The 19,962-nt window shown below is 53.8% G+C and overlaps 1 protein-coding gene across 2 annotated transcripts; it reads left to right on the top strand.

Moving 5' to 3' along the window:
- Positions 1-5,278: 5,278 nt before the first annotated feature.
- NODAL (nodal growth differentiation factor) lies at positions 5,279-13,081 on the top strand. Of its 2 annotated transcripts, none has more exons than XM_059395836.1 (3): positions 5,279-5,864; positions 10,041-10,738; positions 12,164-13,081. In XM_059395836.1, the coding sequence occupies exons 1-3, from the start codon at positions 5,669-5,671 to the stop codon at positions 12,314-12,316; spliced, it is 1,047 nt and encodes a 348-aa protein (XP_059251819.1). In that variant the 5' UTR covers positions 5,279-5,668; the 3' UTR covers positions 12,317-13,081. The 2 variants fall into 2 exon arrangements, with proteins under 2 accessions (XP_059251819.1, XP_059251820.1); XM_059395837.1 differs by lacking the exon at positions 5,279-5,864 and adding an exon at positions 9,518-9,662.
- The last annotated feature ends 6,881 nt before the right edge of the window (positions 13,082-19,962 follow it).

The following is a 19,962-nucleotide window of genomic DNA, read 5'->3' as shown; positions in this document are numbered from 1 at the left end:
GAAGTAGAAGAACTTGAAACCAGAGGAAACTGGTGACCTGTGGTGCTTACATCCTTTTGGCGGCCCCTGCATCTCCCTGTCCTTGTCTTCTCACCTCTGTGTCCCCCAGTCCAGGGACTGGGTCAAACAAATTCATTCAAAATAAATAGGTACTGAATTTGCATGTGTCCAGATCTGTGCTAAACCTCGGGGGTTCCGTGGTGAACTGAACGGACAGGGAATCTGGCTTAAAGCCCGGGACTGGGGGAGGGAAGAGACAAAAACTGAACAGGACCAAGCACAACAGGTGAATTTCTGACCAGGGAAGAAACGAACATGGTGATGTGATAGAGCCCAGAGGGCTTGCTGAGATGGGGTAAGTGGAGAAAGGCTTCTTTGTGCACAGGCGGTAATAAGTGACTGTGTAGGGACACGGTGGTAGTCAGGCTCCCTTCCAAAGTCAGAATAACTGAGGGTCCATCCCAGCTTGACCACTTGCTAGCGGTTCTGCCTTGAGCAAGCTCTGAGTCAGTTTCGTCACCTGTAAAATGAGAGTCAATATCCGGTCTGCTTCCTAGGGGCAGGAGGGGTAAATTAGATAATGCAAACACATTGTGGTAAGCACTTATTTAATAATAGATTATTCACAGCTCATCCAGCCTGGAACGGGTCCCCACAATCTGTGGGTTAGTCCCCGTGGAGTAGGACACTCCTGAGTCTCTGTTTCCTCACTGCTTCCAGAATGTCTCTCTCTCATCCAACACACAGCACGTTTCTCAAACTCACCCGTCTCAGGCAGCCGGGCGAATGGGCGCAGTCAGGTAAGGAGGGGTGAGAACCGAGGCACGCTGTGGACAACAGAGCCTGCCACAAAGAAAACAGCTAATGTTCTGCATTAGGGAACATTTGCCATGTTGAAACGAGGGCCAAGATCTTTCCATTTCTCAGACGACGAAATAAAAGCATTTTATTCAGGGGCACCTGGCCAGCTCAGTGGGTAGAGCACACAATTCTTGATCTCAGGGTCATGAGTTCGAGCCCCATGTTGGGGGTAGAGATTACTTAAAATGCAGAGGTATTTTATTCAAGATCTCAGGCATTTTTACTGTTGATGATTTAAATGAAAACCTTCCAAAACATTGTTGGGGGTAGGTGAAACACTGCTGCAACCCAAGGCTGGCTGCAGGCATGGTTTGCTCCCTCCCCTTACAGAGTGCCAAGCCCTCCACTGAGCACTCTGACGAAGGCAAAGGCAGGCAGCAGGCTCGCTGGTGGAAAAATCCTGAGGGCTTGAGGACCTCAGCCCTCAACAAAGAGTGGCTTGGTTCAGAGCCTGCAGAGGGAGAGGGACCACCTAGGAAGGCTTTGTGGAAGAGGAGACCCTCGAGTTGGACATAGGAATAAAAAGGAGTGTTTTGTGTGAATGCAGAGGGGACAGAATTACCCTGGACAGAGGAAGAGGGGCTTTGAACTTTGAGGGAAGGGCAGGTGTTTCCACAGGGCTGAGTACATTTGGAGTACAAAGGCACTGTAGTGGGGAAGGCTGGGTCTCTCTCTCCAGGTCACAGGGAGCCACATGTGCTCAGCAGAAGCATCTAGATGATTCTCCTAGCTCCGGGAGTCATCCTCCAAGATCAGCAGAGTGGGCAACAGAAAGGATGGACAAATACTGAAGACAGAAGCCAGAAGCCTGTGCTGAGAGCCACCTCTACCATTTCTTCCTTTCTTTTTAAGATTTTATTTATTCATTTGAGATAGAGTATGAGAGAGCACAAGCTGGGGGAGGGGCAGAGGGAAAGGGAGAAGCAGACTCCCCGCTGAGCAGGGAGCCCAATCCACGACTCCATCCCAGGACCCCGGGATCATGACCCTAGCTGAAGGCAGACGCTTTACCAGTTGAGCCACCCAGGCATCTCTCTACCATTTCTAGGACTGGACTCATTCCTCTAGGTTGAAGATCACAGCAAGTGACAGTCAGTTATGAGCCAGGAGCTGGGGCTTCAGAAGAAATGGATCAGGAGCCATCTCTGCTTCTTGGGAGCTCACAGTCCGATGGTGGCCTCTGAAGACAGTGTGGATGATGGCTCTGTCATGCTGTGCTTAGAAGAGGCCCTGCCCAGCTGTGGGGGAGCTGGTGATGGGTCCTTTAAGCTGTGTCTCGATAGCTGAGTAGGCGTTCCCTCGGGATACAATGGACACACGACCGTAGAAGAAGGAGCAAGAGGGGCACTGGGGAAGTGGGGACAGCCCAGGTCACACTGGCATATAGGAGATGCTCCCTAAATACGTGCAGACAGGAGCTGCCTTCCTGCCTTGCCCCCGAGGGAGTCTAGCTCTTGCCGTTAACCGGCTGTAGGCACACTAGAAAAGCATGTCTGTTCGATGAGTGAATACACAGCCAGCGCGACGCTATGCACACTGTGTGCTTTACACACATTTCCTACTTAAAACATCCCTGTCGCAGGGGTCCTATCCTTTACCCCCATTTTACCACTGAGGAGCAGAAGCTTCGAGATGGTTAGTGGCTGGTCTGCCGCGCCCAGGTAGGGACATAGAAGGATCCTGACCCTGCCTCCTGGCAGCCTGGGTTCACGGTTCCAGCATATAACCATTTAACCATGCTAAACGCCTCTGCCTGTGTCAAGGGAGGGTCTGCGACTCTCTGATGGAAAGCATTCAAGAACTTCGGGGGACTTTGCTCCCCGACCCTCCAGCAAGCTGGGAGGGCCCTGAAAGGTTATCTCCCAGGTCAGGTAATCTGTTGGTCAGTCCGTCTGGGGCAGGGGAGGTGAGAAGGTGTCATTCCCCACCCAGGAAGAGGGAACTTGTAGTCCTTCTTGCAGGAAACAGATCCTGGGTGAACAAACACCCTTAAAAAATGAGTGGGAAGACAATGAGCCTTTGTCCCACAGAGGTGACAGATTCTATTTCTTCGAGGTGTGGGAGCTGCAGAAAGATTGGTGATGGATGGGATTTGACAGTTGCTCTTGCTGGCCGGAGAGCACTTCCAGGCCCCTGCGTGGTTCTGGGCCAATACACATCAGAAATGAGCTCTGTCTGCAGCTCCCAGACCCTGGGAGAGGCAAGGCTTGGGGAGTTTCTAAGTCTTAGTACAAGGCACACATTCACCTTCTCATCCGTGGGGAAGCGACAGAGCTCAAAGCACAGCTTTGGGTCCCAAGCACACCTGTTCTTCACATGCTGGCCGCTCCCATCTGTAAACCTAGGGCCTTGAGCAAATCACCTTGTTTCTTGCAAGCCTCTGTTTTCCCATCTCTGTGATGATAAAAATCAACTGCAAGGATGAGCAGAGTGCCCATTGCATGAAGGACTCAGGAAAGGTTAGCTACCATCCCAACCATTCAGCTTAGCTAAAACACTGATTACGCACCTTCCAGGTATCACACAGTGCAAGGGACACAGGAGGAATAAAACTTTATCCTCCGCTTCAAGAAGCTTCTGGTCCACTAAAAGTAGATTCATCTTTGCTGTTCCTTTCCCCATCTTGGGGGGGGGGGTCAGACTGCTCTGTGCTGAATGTCCCTATTTCCACGGGGACCACCAGGATTCTGGCACACGTGGGACTTGGGAAGATCCAAATTTGGAGGAGACTGACTCCTGTACCTCTTTCAAGCTCTACACCCCTCCCATGTGGTGCCATTTTCGGTGCCCACATCCTTGTCAGGGCTCCCGCTGCACTCTCAGTGACCTGTCAGTTTTTTATTTATATAATCGTCTGAGGGCTGGGGTTGACTATTCTGAACCAGCAAGCCCCCAGGCTGGGGAGGCTGAGCGACAACCATGGACCACCCATAATGTCCACGTGCAGAGAGTTCTACATATACACCAGGTTTCAGAACTTCTGAAACACTTTACCCTCTGCTCCATTTATTCTGTATGAAAGGAGAGAATCTCCGATAACATTTTACAGATGAGAAAACTGAATGCTGGGAAGGGAAGGAGGTCTGAACTACAGCTAGAACCCCAGCCCCGCCCAGGTTCTCGAAGTTGTCTAGTCGGGACCATGGGGTGCTTGTTAGACATGTAGATAACCAAGCCCTCTCTCCAAATTCTAAGTCTAGAGGTCCGGACTGGGACTCAGGACTTGATAGTCTGACGGACACTCAAGGTGATAGTTATCTCTAGGCCAGTCCGGACACAGGGCCACTCACTGACTTACGGACTCAGCTAAGATTCTGGGGGTCCAAACTCAAATGCATACTGTGGGGAAAGCACAATGAACAAGGCAGTCCCCTCTTTAAGGAACTAACAATCTGCCGGCTGAGCGGATTGTCCAGGTCCCAGGGCCGGCGTGGGCTGCAGCCCAGCTGTGTCCTAAGTGAGGCTCCTTCCTGCTGGCTGTGGGCCTGGGTGTGGGCCCAGGTGTGGGCCATCTCCTCCCCCTCGACCTTCCCCCACTCTCCCAAGTCTGGAGCTCCTGACTGAGCCTGGTGGGCCTCCTTTCCCTGTCCCCACCTGCTATGGAATGAGTCTGTGGTTCTTTAGAGCTCAGCGTCCTGTGAAAGGAGCAGAGGTGGGCCTGGCACACAGCATTTCTGTAAACGCCAGCTGGCTACTTGTGTGCCCAGCAAAGCTAAGAAAGGAAACGGGGAGGGGGAGCCCTTCTGGTTGGAGAGAGGACAGCTGTGGCCCAACAAGGGGCAAGGATTTCTACTTCTTTAAAGGTAATTCCAGCTCTGACCTGACTGCCCCGGGAAGGGCAGCCAGACCAGGGTCAGTCCCTTGCAGATGAGGAAAGCAGGGCTCAGAGAACGGAAAACCAGAGTGCTGAGCTGAAACAGGTTTCCTGCCGGGCATGGAGACCTTTCTCCTGAAATCCCCTGGGGGATGGATGGGAGCCTGTGAAGGGAAGAGCTTGATGCCCCCCCACCACCACCCGCAGGTGCTCCACTAAACAGCGGCCAGGATCCCCCTGTTAGCCATGCCCCAGCTTCTGCTGAACACCTCCCTGATGGAGAGGTCTGTCCTTTATCCTGGTCCTGTCTGCCCTTTGTTTTCTCCAGGAGAGCCCTTCTGTGCCTGTCTGAAGCCTGTCCCATGGGCCTTCCTCTGGAGCTCACCTTCCTTGAACCAGCAACTCCCAGTACTCAGTGGTTTCCCGGAGGCTAGGCCTCCCGACAGGCCTTGCGGGATGAGGCCATGAGTGCTCCCGGAGGCCATGGGGCGGTGTCCTGGAAGGCTGCGTCTGGCGGGGCTGGCCTTGCAGGCCAGTGTGGGCAGAGCCTCCAGCACCCACGACTGTTCCTACCCAGTCCTGTTGAGCCAGACATCTCTTGGGAGCCTGGGGACACAGGAAGGGGCAGGAATCCAAGGTCAGGCAAAGCAAGGAAGCCACAATTCTAATCGGAGGGTTGCCTGTGACATGTTTGCTGTGCCTCCAAAACCAGGCCGTTAGTACCTAGAGGAGCCTGGGCTCGGTGCCGGGAGGGGCCACCAGGAAGGTCCCCCACCTACCATCACCTCCGCGGGTCTCCTCCCTACCAGGCTCAGGTCTGGCCCGCCCCAGCAGGTGGTCACTCTGGGGGCCACCACCAACAACCCCCTCCAGGTTGGGGGCAGGTATAGGAGCTCAAGGCTTTCCCCAGGGAGGGAGGAAAGAGGCGGGGCGGCGGCGAAGGCCCAGGATATAAGGGGCAGAGGCGCGGCTCGCAAGCCCAGCCAGCCCACCATGCACGCCCCCCAGCTGCCGGTGTTCCTCCTGCACGTCTGGTGGGTCCTGCGCCAGGCGGGCGCCGCCACGGTGGCCCCGGTGCCGCTCCGAACGCGGGTACAGCCCTCGTCGCCGTCCCCTCTCGCGTACATGCTGAGCCTCTACCGGGACCCGCTGCCCCGGGCGGACATCATCCGCAGCCTGCAGGCTCAAGGTAGGCTGCGCCGCCCCGCCAAGCAGCCAGGGACCTCGGGACTGCGGAAGGGCGCCGGGGCGAGTTGCGGGCGGGCGGTCCCGAGCTGGGGACGCCGCCGCTGAGGGCGCACCAGGCTGGGAGCGCGCTGCCGGGGTCCGGGTCTGGGATGCTCGGCGTCGGCACTGGCTGGGCGCGCGGGGTCGGCGGGTGGAGGGGTTGTGGCATCTGAAAGGGCCCGGGTGGAAACCTTTGCGTCCCGACTCTTGCTTTAGGGTGGTCAGAGAACGGTGCGGGAGGGTGGGAGGCCGACTGGGCCAGGGGACCACGTGGGCTTGTTGAATTACGTAAGCTCCCGTCTCCTCGGCGTCCGATTCCTTGCAATGGGGACACCAGTACCTACCTCCCTTAGAAGACAGTGGTGAACGCTGGGTAACAAAACACATAACAATTAGCACGAAACCAGACGTAGTAATAAATGGTCGTTATTATTGCTACATACATTTTGCGGATTTCTTTTCTTTTCCCGCGTCAGGGTGAATGTGTGCCGGAGTCTGGCGCCGTGAGAGTCTCAGGCTGACTGCGAGCTTCGAAAGCCAATGGGTGCATGTAACATCAGGGATTAGAGTTCCGAGATCCTGGAGGAGAGATGGGGTGCGGTGAAGTCGGGAACTGAGACAGGCTTGGGAACTCGAGTCCAGGCTGGGAAGGGGTCAGCGTCCTGAGTGATTCCGGTTCGGAGCCTAGGTGTGGATGGGGGGAAGCCCTCAGCGACCATGGTGATTCGGGAGGATCACTCGGAAAGGTGTCGGGTCTGATAGGCCCGTGGGTGCTGAACAGAGGGAGCACTCCCCCGGGGTTTCCTTGCCCCTTGCAATCCACATCCTGATGCCTGGGGTTCCTGGCCGCCCTGCTTGGGCCTATGCCTCCCTGGGACATCTGGGGCCAGACGGCCCTCCCCCACGCTGGGGCGCAATCCACATCCTATAATCTGATCTAATTGGTCACCCGCCAGCCGCTTATGGTCTGGGGGCAGGGGCTCCTAGCTCCCTGGCCGGCCACATCTGGGGTCAGACAGTTGGTGACCCTCTCCTGAAGGGTCATCTGGGGACCAGACAGACTGTGGACAGCCGAGGGGCAAGCTGGCTTGGAAATGACTGGAGTGGTCTCCTCAGTTTTTCTACCAGAAAGCTGCGTGCGGGAGGACGCTGGGCAAACGGGTGGGGGGTTGCCCTTTTTCAGTTCACTTGTCCTTCTGGAGAGTTCCAGAAGGTTTGTGGGGGGTTGACAGCCTGGGAGACTGGGAAATGGAGTCCTGGTCTTCAAAGTCGGCTTCTCAATTTGGATCAGTTTGGGTCCTGTGCATATCCATTGAGTTCTCTAGTTTCCCCTTCTGTAAAGTGAGGGGGGGGGGGGGCTGGCTTTCTGCCTCATTGGTGTGTACACATGGTAAGATATACAGGACCAAATCGACCATTTTACCTCTTTTTAAGTGTGCGGTGACATTAAGTACATTCAGTGTTGTGAACTGGCTTTATTTTTTAAAATGCAGCAAGAAGATTCTGCCTGGAAAGACAATGGTGGAGAAGGGACATTCTAAATGCCCCTTTCCCTTGGGTTTATCCATAGGCCGCCCCAGGAAAGAGGGAAGTGGGTGTTGGGAGTCTAACCAAAGTGGCTTTGCATCTGCCTCTGTCCGTGTTAAAACACCCTCAGCTTGGGCCTTCAGTTTTCTTACCCCCAAAAAACAGTAATAGTGATGGTGATGATTGAAAGAGACCAGGCTCGGATGGGGAAGCAGTTAGTGGCACTTATCTTCAGAGCTGGACACCTAGTGTCATCCCCACACTCTCTTTCAGAGCCCCATGTCCTAACTCAGCCTTAGCACCCTGTCTGAGGGAGAGAACCCAAGGGCATGGGCCCAACCACTTTCTTCTTTAGAACTGGACATAGGTCAAGATTTCACGTGGGGCCCGTGGGGCCAACTCTGTCCAGTGCCTGGATTGGTTTCAGGGTGTCTGTGAACCCCTGTCCTGATACCGATCCCCTGAATCTCATTTATTGTACAGGTGGGTGCATTCTTACCTTGTATCAGGCATCAGTGAACCCCAAAGGATTAGGCACCCCTATCCTAACAAGAACCAGAGCCAGATCTAAGAGAACCTAGCAGCACTGTTTCCCAGGGAGCCCTTGGCTAGGGGTGGGCTCATGGAATCAAAGACTTTTCCTGGGTATGGAGCACTCCATGCACATTGTCCATCCTGGGAACAGATGACTTTGCTCCTTGTCCAGGTCGCTCACTACCTATTCCGACACTTTCATTTCTAACCTTGGCCATTGGCAATAATAAGGAGGTAGTTGATGCCAGCCAACTTTTGCTGTACTTTGGTTGTGTTGGGTAAACACTGATGCATGTTATCTCAGTAAATCCTAACACTCCGTCACTATCTTCCTTTTACCAAGAGGCCTACAGAAGGAAAGTAATCTGCCCAAGGTTCAACGGTGAGTGGCAGATTTTGAAGCCTCACAGGACGCACCAGAGCCCCTGGTCTTGACCGCTGAGCTGGAATGTCTTCCTCTAAGAGGCCATTTGTGGGTACTTGAGATAAGACTTGACCAGGAGTTGCTGCAGGTCCCACCTAATCCCCGGGAGGCTAGGGGGTGCTGTGGTGGGCCAGGGGGAGTGCTGGTCTCCTCCCCACACCTCTGGGTAGAGTTGCTAGCCAGGGGCCGGTTATTGCCCCCTGCAGGTGCTAATGAGGAGGGAAGTGGAAATGAAGCAATGGGCAGCTGGAGGTGGGCTGGGAGAGGCTGCCAGGAGACTGAAACTTGTCTGCAGGTTGGATTTCTCACAGAAATTCACTTACCATATGACCAAAGATGCTTCAAAAAAAAAAAAAAAAGTGGGGGGCACCTGGGTGGCTCATTCGTAAAGCGTCTGCCTTCGGCTCAGGTCATGATCCCAGGGTCCTGGGATCGAACCCCACATCAGGCTGCCTGCTCAGTGGGAAGCCTGCTTCTCCCTCTCCCACTCCCCCGGCTTGTGTTCCCTCTCTCGCTGTCTCTCTCTGTCAAATTAATAAATAAAATATTAAAAAAAAAAAAAGGGAACTGTCATGTGGTCTGCTCAGAGTGGACTTAAATCAGAGACCATTACCACCCTTGAGATGGATTCACAAAAGAGTTAGTGTTTTTATTCTAAGGGACGATACCTGACTTTGATTCAGCAACAAGCCTTCAAGCCTCTTTGTTTCTACATGGGCTCCTGAGAACGCAGGGATGGGTCGGGCACGACCATTCCCATTGCAAAGAAGAGGAAACCGGGCTTGAAAAAAGTTAAAGGTCACTTTTAGGTGACCTGAAAACCCACAAAAACATGTTATTCCCAGACATCGGACCAAATTAGTCCAGGACTAAAATGAATGGAATGTGCTTCCCCATTCCTTTTCATCCAGTTTGGGTTGAGTTGTCTTGAGGAGGGGGGTGTGGAAGAGGGCCAGGGGCTGTGTGTGTCCTGCGCTGTCTGACCCAGGTGTGGGAATGCCCCTTGTGGGGGCGGTGTGATAAGCCCCATGCCGGTAGATGAGAAAGCCCCACTGGGTGGCAAACTGCCAGGTCATGCTTAGAAAGCCTGTAGAAACCTGTGCGTCAGGTTGTCAAGAGCTCCTGAAGTTTCTGCCTCCACCCTTAGAAATGGTGGAGCAGAGAGGGGTCAGTCTTGGGCTTCTGTGCCCCCTGAGCGCCCCAAGCCTCACCTTTCCGTGATATGCGCTCATGAGCTAGACCACCCTTCCCAGCGAGGAGACGGAATCTGGGAAGGTGACTTGCTCAGGGTCACAGGGTGGGTGGAGGCTCAGGGTGTGGCCAGAGAGCAGGGAGGACTCATCCAGTTTGTACCAGTTGTTCTCTAGCTTTCGATCCTCTTGGAGGGAGCAGCAGAACCGTGATTTGCTGTTTGGGCAGATCCAGGTTCATTCTTGGCTGTGCCACCTTGTGCGGGTGATTTAACCTCTCTGAGCCGCAGTTGGAATTGGACCAAAGTAGACTCCACATTCCTAGCGCCTAGGGCTGGGGAGAGCATGGAGAGGATTCTTGTCAGGTCAAGGCTCCAGCGTGAGCTCCGGTGGTTGTCAGAGCGATGAGGCTGCAGGGGGCCCCCGCTCATCCTGCTTCCTTCCCGGTTTTTTCCCCACCCAGATGTGGAGGTGGATGGGCAGAACTGGACCTTTGCTTTTGACTTCTCCTTCCTGAGCCAAGTGGAGGATCTGGTGTGGGCCGAGCTCCGGCTGCAGCTGTCCCACCCTGTGGACCTGCCCCCCGGCGTCCCACTCTCCGTCGAGATTCTCCACCAGCTAAAGCCCGATGCGGAGCAGGACCCGGCTGACTGCCACGAGCGTCTTCGGATGGACCTGTTCACCGTCCCTCTATCCCAGGTTACCTTTTCCTCAGGTAGCATGGTCCTGGAGGTGACCAGGCCACTGTCCAAGTGGCTGAAGCACCCCGGGGAGCTGGAGGAGCAGATATCCGGTTTGGTCGGAGAGTGTCAGCGGCGGGCTCCCACCCCGCCTGTCACCAGCGTGCTCCTGCTGCTCTACTCCAACCTCTCCCCAGAGCAGAGGCGGCTAGGGGGCTCCACCTTGCTGTGGGAGGCTGAGAGCTCCTGGCGCGCCCGGGAGGGACAGCTGTCCCAGGAGAGGGGCCGGCGGCACCGTCGACATCACTTGCCGGACAAAAGCCAGCTGTGTCGGAAGGTCAAGTTCCAGGTGGATTTCAACCTCATTGGGTGGGGCTCCTGGATCATCTACCCGAAGCAATACAATGCCTATCGCTGCGAGGGCGAGTGTCCTAGCCCTGTGGGGGAGGAGTTCCATCCCACCAACCACGCGTATATCCAGGTGCGGAGCCCTGCTAAGGGGAGGGGAGGCAGGGGGCTGTGGGGGAGAGGAGGCCATATTGCCCAATCAGTGGGGGGACAGGACTCTGGCTTTGCTGGTAAATTTGTGTTCATTCATTCACCGTTACTCAGGCACCAGCTGTGTGCCCGCTCCTGTCCTGGGAGATAGTGATAGTCTGTGACACGGTCCCTGGAGGGCCTACCTGCAGTTGCGCCCCCTTGGGTAACCTTGAACACCTTGCTTCCTTAGGCCTCCTTCCTTGCCTTTCATAAAATTAGGGTTGGAAGGTGTAGACCAGAAGGCCTCCGCTTTTCCTCCGCTCTGGCTTCTAGGAAAGGAAGTTCAGAATCTGGTCTCTGGGAATAAACCTGGCTTCGATCCCTACATATTAGCTGTGTGATATCGATCAGGTTGCTTATTCTCTCTGAGCCTGACCGTTCCTGCCTGTGAATGGGGGATGGCAATGCTGCGTAGTTCAGAGCAATGTTGTAGGGTTAAATGAGACAAGATGGATACCGTGTGTGTACCTGCGGACAGGGGACTGTGGATGTTGTATTATCATTTCTAGAAGCCTATGATTCACTGATGGAAGGAGGGGGCGCGTTTATGGGGCCGTGCTTGGGGTAATCCTGTTCCAGCCACTGTCCTTTTGCTCCCTCAGACGGGAGTTGGACACCGTTGTATAGTAGAGAAAGCCCAAGACTACCACTGTGTGCCACGAATCAGCCTAAGGTCTAGAAAGTGGTGGAGGAGAGCAAAGGGAAAATGAGAGGGAGGGGGAACAGAATAGAGCCTCACATGGGGGCCCTGATATTGGGGTTCAGATGCTCTGGGGAGCGCGTGAGCTGAGCTCCTACAAGGGAAGCACTGGTGGGGCCAGAGCCCTCTAGGACCTTTCCTGGGCAAAGGCCTCAGCCTCTCCTGGGACTTTGCTCCCTGAACCTCCTGCTGCATGATCAAGGGGACCCCGAGAGACCCAGAGAGTCCCAGTAGCAGCTCTGACACTGATCCAAAAAAACCTTGCTGGGCCGCAGGGACGGGGCGCGGTTCCGGAGTGCCAAGGAATCGTTACCTTTTCTCCCGTTGACTCTCCTTGCCCTTCTCTGGGCGACAAAGCAAATCCCACAAGAATTTCTGCATGACTCTCTTCTGCTGAATGTTTCTGGAACTAAACCAGGAGTTTTTTGGAATTGGTATGCACTCGAGGCTAGAACAGGAGGACATGTCCGTTTGCTCCTGCTCTACCCAGATCCAGCTTTTAGAATCTTCTGTTTAGCTCTTCTTTTTTTTTTTTTTAACAGCCTGTAAAGTTACTTTACATGTAGAGAGTTGTGGATGCGTTGGCAGGCTGATTCCCTTTATGAGAACCAGCTTCTTCAGCTTTTGTACCAGAAACGGATTTTAACTGACTTTTTTCTCCCCCAGAGTCTACTGAAACGATACCAGCCCCACCGAGTCCCTTCCACCTGCTGTGCCCCAGTGAAGACCAAGCCACTGAGCATGCTCTATGTGGACAACGGCAGGGTCCTCCTGGACCATCACAGAGACATGATTGTGGAAGAATGCGGGTGCCTTTGACGAGATCCTGGTGGGGCCGGATTTGCCTGTACCCTGGGACATTGGGAAGGTCCTAGAAGACACGAGAACCATCTAATGCAATGAGGAGACACAGAGGGGGAAAGGTTGTTCTGCGTGCTAGACCAAGGAGGAAGGGCTGTCCCCTCCGTAAAGGAAGGCTCTGGGAAATGTGCCTCATATGGAGGCTGCTGTCAGGAGATGGCAGGCTGGTTGGCTGTTCTTCCTGAAGAGATGGTGGTGACCAGAAGCACTAGGGCAAGGGTTCTTTACTTGACTTCTTAACCTATGAATCCCCAGAAATGATAGTCAAAAGGTGGGGCATGTGTGCATTCATCTTTGAGGTGGGGCAGGTTACCGATGACTTTTATGTATTCTCAGAAGGGGTCTTGGACCAGCCCTGCCCCCCCACCACCCAGCAAGATGAACTTCACTGTGTTAAATGAAAAACAGTTTCTCTCATTGTCTCTGGCTGGTTTGGGGTAGCCCCGCCCCCCAGGCTGGGTGGTGGCGATGTGCTGGCCTTGTCCAGAGGCTCCCCGGAGTGGGTCTCTGCTAATTATGTGCACAGACACTACAACCATTGTGAAGTCCTCCCAGGCCAACTGGTGCCTTTGAAGGGAGAGGCAGGAACTCCCCCAGAGAGCTGGCCACAGTGCACTCCAGGAGTGGAGCCCTCGGGCACCCCCCCAACCCCCCCAACCTCCCCGACCCCCCGTCAGCCTGCTTGGTAGACACTGTCCGAGTCTATTAAAGTTGGTGACAGTTCTCCTTGGTCTCTCATTGTGTGCTGTTAATGAGGCCCCGAGCTTCCCATCCAACAGGGGTGAGGGCGGCCTAGGACTTGGGTTATGGTCACAGCTGAGCCACTGAGAGGCTGTGTGGCCTCAGGTAATTCCTTGCTCAGCCTCCTTCTGTAAGGTGTGAGTAGGAGGATCCTGTTGGCCACCTGTAACCTTACCAGCAGGCCTGACGTCATGGACTGTCCTCTGGGCCTTATCCCTGTCTTCCTCTACAGCTTACGAAGTCTGCTGAGCCCCGGGGCCTGCTGTACCCCTCTCTCGAACCTTTATCAGCCCTTCTGTTGCTCAGGGCTTGAAGTCTGGCTTCATTTCGGGTTCCACCTAGCCGCCCAGTAGAAGGAACCCCAGCTTTTTTGTGGGAAACTCTGCATCACAGCACCCGGGCACGGCTTTGCCTTTTGGACAAAAAGACCCCAAAGGCAGCAATCCTGGTTTGCTTTTAGCTGACCTCATAAAGCGTTGCCGGAACGGGCTGTTTCTGTTTGGCAGCAGGGAGGAGGAGGGCATTCTAGTGGGATTGCGGGGTCTACGGTCTTTCTACCCCAGCTCCCCACCAAGAAGCCGGTCAGCTTGTGCTGCCTCTACGCAGAGGAAAGGATGCATGAAGTGCTAGCAGAAGGCTTAGAAAAATGATCCCATCATGTGGAAACCTGTCCTGACGTGAGATGTGATTCAACTGTAGTGACAGTTGAATCAAGTTAGCAATTCTGGCCTAGGCCAAGGTTGAAGCTAGAGCCAGGTCCGGGCTTGAGAAACCTCAGTGCCCTGATTTGGCAACCAAGCCATTCTGGCCTCTGGCTGCTCCTTTCCTGGGGTGGAAACAGAACTGCCCTCGCCATGATCCCAAATCACAATGGGATTCTGCCCGCTGACTCCATTCAGAAAAGAGCAGAGCTGGGGAGCCCCTGTGAGGCCAGCTTTTTAATCCGACCCAGAAGCCCAGGGCCTGACCACACAGCTAGGAGGCACTGGGTCAAGACCGCAGCTCTGGTCTCGGGAGCCCCAGGGCCCTATCCTTGACAGTAGCCGGAGGTTTTTGCTCCCCTACTTTGGGGTCAAGGACTTTGGAACCGAACATCTGGACCCAATTCCACTACCACACTGAAGTTCTGGCAAGTGAAAATCCCACGCTAGGGCTTTCAAGCGTCTTGCATACTAAACAGGTATCCAACATTCCTTCTCTGGCGACGGCCGGGAAAGTGCAAGTTAAAGCTGCTTGTGGCTGCGGCTCCCTGGGAAGGTTTACTGGCTCAGAGCAAACCTCGAAGACAAGGCCCTACCCCTCCTCGCATGAGGCAGGCACGAAGGGGCAGAGCTTGCTTCTGCTGAGCCCTGCTGAGCGCCCCGCAATCCCACTAGAATGCCCTCCTGTCAGCCGTGGGTCGTCCTGCCACCGGGCCAGAAGCCTAGGAGTATAGCCTCGAGCCCTGCACTCCATGTGGAGGAAATACCGCCCCCCAAGAACAGAGGCCTGCCCTAACCTGGGGGCCACACGGGGCTCTCAGAATGGTTACTTCAACGTGCTCTCAAGGCAAAGGTCTCCTGTACTCAGAGCCGTGCCAGGCCAGCAGCTGAGTGGGGACAAGTAGATGTCTTACTGTCCCGGGTTGGAGCAGGAGGTGGGCCTGGCGGCACATACGAGTGAAGAAAGAGATTGGAAGGAGAGAAGTGGAAATGTGGGATGCATGGGAGCCGGTTGTGACTCCCACTGGGACTCTTCGCCGCCGTCTTGTCTCCCCTTCTCCCCCCATCCTAAGTCGCCTTGGAAGGTGGCATCCCACCTACCCTGATGTAGGGGAAAAGGCCATATGAAGTGCTAGTGGGAGGGTTTGGACCCTTCTTGCCCCAGATTCCTTCCAGAGGTCCCAGGCTGGGTGGTTGGCTGTAGTCAGCTCCACGCCTCAAGTTGCTCACTCCCGAGGGACAGGAGGCCCAGCTGGCCGACCTCGGGTCACCCCACCAACTGGGCTGTGCTCCAGCCCTTTCCTGAACTCCTCCTGTGCCAGCCCGAGGCTAAACACCTTCCATGAGCCTCACAGCCACCTAGGGGCAGGTAGTTCTTAACCTTGACCTACCTGAGCGAATCCTGGCAGGAGGAAGGCCTCCGAGCAGCTCGGCTGGGCTTCAAGTCTGGCTCACTCCGAAACCTCAGAATCAAACTTCGCCACTGTCTGATCAGGAAAACATTTCCTCGGGTCCACTTTGACTCCACGGACCTCTGTTCACCTCTGACAAGACAGAATTCTCGCTCGCGGTGGTAATATGTGAGACTCACTGGATTAATAATAGCAAGGAATTGGATGCCCCCGGAGTACAGCCTAGTTTGGGACCTCGGAGGGGATGTGTGTCTGGCGGGTGTCCCTGGAGACACATGGTGCCCTTTTGGGGAAAAGGGGAAGCCGCTGTCTGGGCCTCTGTGACACTGGTCCATGCCAGGGGCCTTCCTGGCACGTCCGGCCTCCTGCATGCACCCATTCACCACCAGGCTTGAGGGAAGGGACTAAACATCTCTGGGCCGGCTGGACAATGTCGGTTCTCCACCAAGGTTGAGAACTGCCCCACGAAGATGGCTGACCACCCCTGCCCCTGCCCATCTACCTCACCAGTAGATATCCCCCCAGCCTCCCGTATGAAATCAACAGGGTTTCAACCAAAATTTAAGACAATCAAAACACAAGTTGATATTCAAGATCTTTATTGATTTAACTGTAACAGCAACCATTGGTGAGAATTTAATTTTTTCCCTAATTTCCAAACACCTGCTGGTTTAGGACAGTTACAAAAACCAAAACCAAAACCAAAACCAACAAGAGTGATCACAGGCTCACAGAGGACTGCCTCGAGACCGCAGGGCATCCTCTGCTCCCCATCCATGACGGTGAAATGGACCGGAGGGATGGCGGACAACCACGTCAAAGGGCATGGAGGGAAGACCAAGAAGTACTGGCAGTTTCCACTTTTCCGTTCAGTGGTTGGAACTGGGCCACTGGTGGCACCAAGACAGGAAAGAGCATTTGTTTTACACAGAAAATATCTTATTAAAGATGCATAAAATGGACCCCTGGATATGTGAGTGTCCTCAGGGCTCTCCAAGATGCCTCCTTTGAGGCTCGCCCCTGGGGTACCCAGGTGGGAAGAGGTGGGCTGTGTTCAGGGGAGGGAAAGGCACTGGCTCACAGTATTCAGTGATTTGGACCCGGCCACCAGGAGCAAGATGGCTTACTTGGAGCACCGGTCCTTACTTAGCTCGTGTTCCTCCCCAACCCTCCTGGTTTCAAGTAAAAATTACCCTTGGCCTGGACTTGGTTTGTTTTTAAAGATTAAGATGGAGAGGACGGGGCTACACCAGGGGCAAGATTGGCTGTTCTGTGCTATATTCATTGAACTCTCTGAGTTAGAAGTGTCCAGGAATTTGGGGGGTAAGCACCGGCAAGAGCCCCCTCTGGAAATTTCGGCACGGCCACATGATGATCAAACACTGCAGCATCTGTCAGTGCCCCACTCTCACAAAGGTGGCAAAAAATTTAATACCCCAGGAAATGCGTTTCATTTCCCCCTGGCCATCCATACTGCATGGCTGGCTGGCCAGGGCTGCAGGCAGAGGTTAAGAGAAGAGAAACCACAGGCCCTCTGAACAGGAACTTGAGACCTCTTCAATCTAGTTTTGCCACAAGGTATTCATTTCTAGGACCAGCCCAGAGAAAGAGATTTAAATTCCGGGGGTGGGAAAGGTGACATGAATGAATGCTTGAAAAAATCAGTTTGCATCCCTCTCCTTCAAGCCTTTCCTAAGAAATTCCTGAGCTAGCCTCAAGGAAACCTCAGTGCTGAACTGGAAAATCCTTACTAGAACAGGAAATGCCCCTGGGGTGGACGCATGCAAAAGAATTGTGACCCGGTTGCTTCAAGATCTGATTTCATCCTTTATTAAAAACTGAGAGGTAAGGACACAGGGATGGGGGTGTGTGGTTAACCACACCCCTTTCGAAGTCCGGACAGAAAACTGCCCAGCCAAAGAAACCATGCTTCTTTAAAATGATTACCCGTGCCCAGATGCCATGGGTGGGTAAGTGATTGGGTTTCGCAGATTAATACACAGCTGCTATTCTAAGTCCAGAGACATGCCAAGATAGGCAAGCTCTGGCCCAGATGCAGAGGCAGCAGACTGACCACCACTCTGCAGGAGAACTCAAAGGGCCCAGGGCCCTGGCTTTAAGCAGCCAAGATGCTTGACATGCCATCGAATATCCAAGAAGCAGAGAATGAATAAAAAGTCCGTTTCTGGGATCCTGCTCCAGCACTATCAGCTGCCTTGACTGCACGCAGGCACACAGCGTGTGCGGCTAAACAAAAGGCTTTGGGGTGAAACCTGCACAGGCAGTAGGCTGTGTGCTACTGCAGACATCCGAACCCAGGAGGTCAGATGGTCAGGCGGTCCCAAAGAGCTGGGAGCATAAACAACAAAAAACAAAAGACCCATCTATTTTGACTCTGCCTCAAAATCAGAAGGAAAAAGGCAATTCATGGAAAAGTGGTGTGAAGGAGTCCCTACTTGTGGAGGGAAGTGCCTTGTTCTCCAGGCTGCCTCAGCAGCAATGCTTCTTGGTCAAGTTCACGCTTAACCAAGCAGTGCTACAGAGAAGAAAACACCGGGAAGAGGCAGAACATAAAGCCAGACAGGACTGTGTGTCTGGAAGCTATCTCAAGTCTCTAAAACGTGGTTCAGCACGGGCACCAGACACCCGGCAGACATTCCCTAAAACTTAGTGTTCAACTGACCGGGGTCATCTAGGTTTCTTCCATGGGTGAAGCGCAGACCAGTTCTCTTTAAGAACACGTATCCATCAGGAAGCCCAGGCCGAGGTGGGCACCCAGTTAAGACACACACTGGATTTAGAGGTGCGATGAAGCACCAGCAGACATTTCTAATTCCCAGATGTTACCTACTGAATTGCAGAAGTAGCTTCCTGGGGGAGAGAGCCGACCTGAACGTGTTTGGGCTGGTATGGCTGCAGGGAGCAAGTGCCAACCTCGACTCGGCCAGGGGCGTGGCTCACAGCTGCAATCAACTTTCCTCTGAATCTCAACCCGTGAAACTTTTATTCGGTCGCTAACCCAACACCTCGTTCACATACCCTCCTTTGGCTTAACAACCCTGACTCCAATGGAGTCTGCTTTAGTGGCTCAGTTAGAAGGATCCGATTCCCTTTGTCAGTTCCTGGCCCAGGGAGAGGCAAAGATGGGGTGCTGGTCCAAGGCATCCTTGCCCTGCTGGTAGCCAGGCAAATGTAGAACTCTTTTTATTCTCTTAGGAATTGTCATTTCTTGCCACCGCTCTCCAAACCTGCAGGTGGCTTTGGGGAAACAGAGAACGTCTGTCTTCTATTCAGTTTGGACATGGCAGTAGCAAGCTATCTCTCTATGGTATCTAGTTTTACCTTCCCCGCGTTGGATTGACTGTATCCTCTGTTGGGAGTGAGGTGGTTTTAAGATAGAGCCCCCACATTCTCAGATACTGCACCACTGTCGGCTAGGCGTAGGATCTTGCTTCTAAGGGCCACAGGACCGTCATGAAAGGCACTGCAGACTCTTCCTTGCCCTTCTCCCTGGGGTCCCCTGCTCAAGGGTAGCCTGCTGCTCTGGTGCGAGGACTCTCGTGCTGCTCTACACAGGGACCCGTACGGAGAGATCGAAGGCATCCTGCCAATAGCCACAAAGAACGCACGCAGAAGGGGATTCTCCAGCCCCAGTGAGATGACTGCAGACCCTGCCAACATCTGGGTGGCCACTCCCGGTGACCCTGTGCCAGGGCCATCATGCTAAGCTGCTTCCCATTCCTAACCTCCAGAAGCGGACAGAAAACGTTTGCCTTTCGAGATTTAAAGTTTGGGGGTAATCTGTTAAACAGCAATAGAAAACAAATACAGGCGAACGACAAACTCTGGCCTTGACAGCCCAATACCAAGAAGCCAGCTGCAAGACAGTGTGCTCTGGAGAACGTTAGCTATTTAAACAGAGTACAAAGACGTGGTGATCTCAGCAAACTACATGGTAAAGACAGACCAAGACAATGCATGTCTCCTGCTGGAGTTCTGAGCAACGAGGTCATTTCTCACTGTGATGGACTGTCCTCAGGGGTACAGAAACATGGTCTCATCACAAAAAGAATAAATGATCACTAAGATTTTAATAACCATCTCACTCAGATGGTCCTCAAAGGGTTCTCCTTCCCCAAGAGAAAGCCAGGAGAGATTACTCATTCTTCTGGATCTGGCTTGCCCTGAAAAAAAAAATCACTCCATGAGGCATGGTACCAAGGTGTCATCTGTCACAAGCTCATCTGCTGCCTTGTGAAACTATCTTTAAAATGCAGATTTGTGGAGGTCAAAGTATGTCCCACAGCAGTGGCCTCCAGGAAAGGACACCAACCAGTAAGGAGGTCCTTGTAGAGAAGGCTGAAGGAGTGGGCTGCTGCTCTATACAGCTGACATTCCCTCAAAAACTAGAAAGATGGCCTCGGATTAGGGAGCCGTGTGCAGAGATTCCCTAAGATGGTAGAAGAGGGAGAAACGGCACCTTGACATTACCGAAGCTGGCATGTTTCAAATCCACTCCCTGCTGCTCAGCGAGGCCACCAGATTTTCATGTGTAGCAAGAAAGATCGAGAAGGAGCATTTTCTGCTCACTGCCCGACTAGCTGGAGTTGGAGCTGGGCTCCACAGAATGCCAAAGCCAGCTATGAAGGACAAGAAGCTTCATTCTCAAAGAATCGAGTTCCCAGCGGACTATGGGGTCCTGAGCAAGCTTCTCATGCAAATGATGGTGCAACTGAAGGTTTCCCGAGAG

This window comes from Mustela nigripes, chromosome 4 (genome assembly GCF_022355385.1).
Source record: "Mustela nigripes isolate SB6536 chromosome 4, MUSNIG.SB6536, whole genome shotgun sequence".
Lineage (NCBI taxonomy): Eukaryota > Metazoa > Chordata > Mammalia > Carnivora > Mustelidae > Mustela > Mustela nigripes.
The sequence above is the reverse complement of the archived record's forward strand: the minus strand, read 5'-3'. Positions and strand labels throughout refer to the sequence as shown.

Coding starts and splice junctions, on each gene's coding strand:
- NODAL (XM_059395836.1), top strand. CDS start 5,669: ATGCACGCCCCCCAGCTGCCGGTGTTCCTCCTGCACGTCTGGTGGGTC. Junction 5,865..10,040: donor CCGCAGCCTGCAGGCTCAAG/GTAGGCTGCGCC, acceptor TTCCCCACCCAG/ATGTGGAGGTGGATGGGCAG. Junction 10,739..12,163: donor CCAACCACGCGTATATCCAG/GTGCGGAGCCCT, acceptor TTTCTCCCCCAG/AGTCTACTGAAACGATACCA.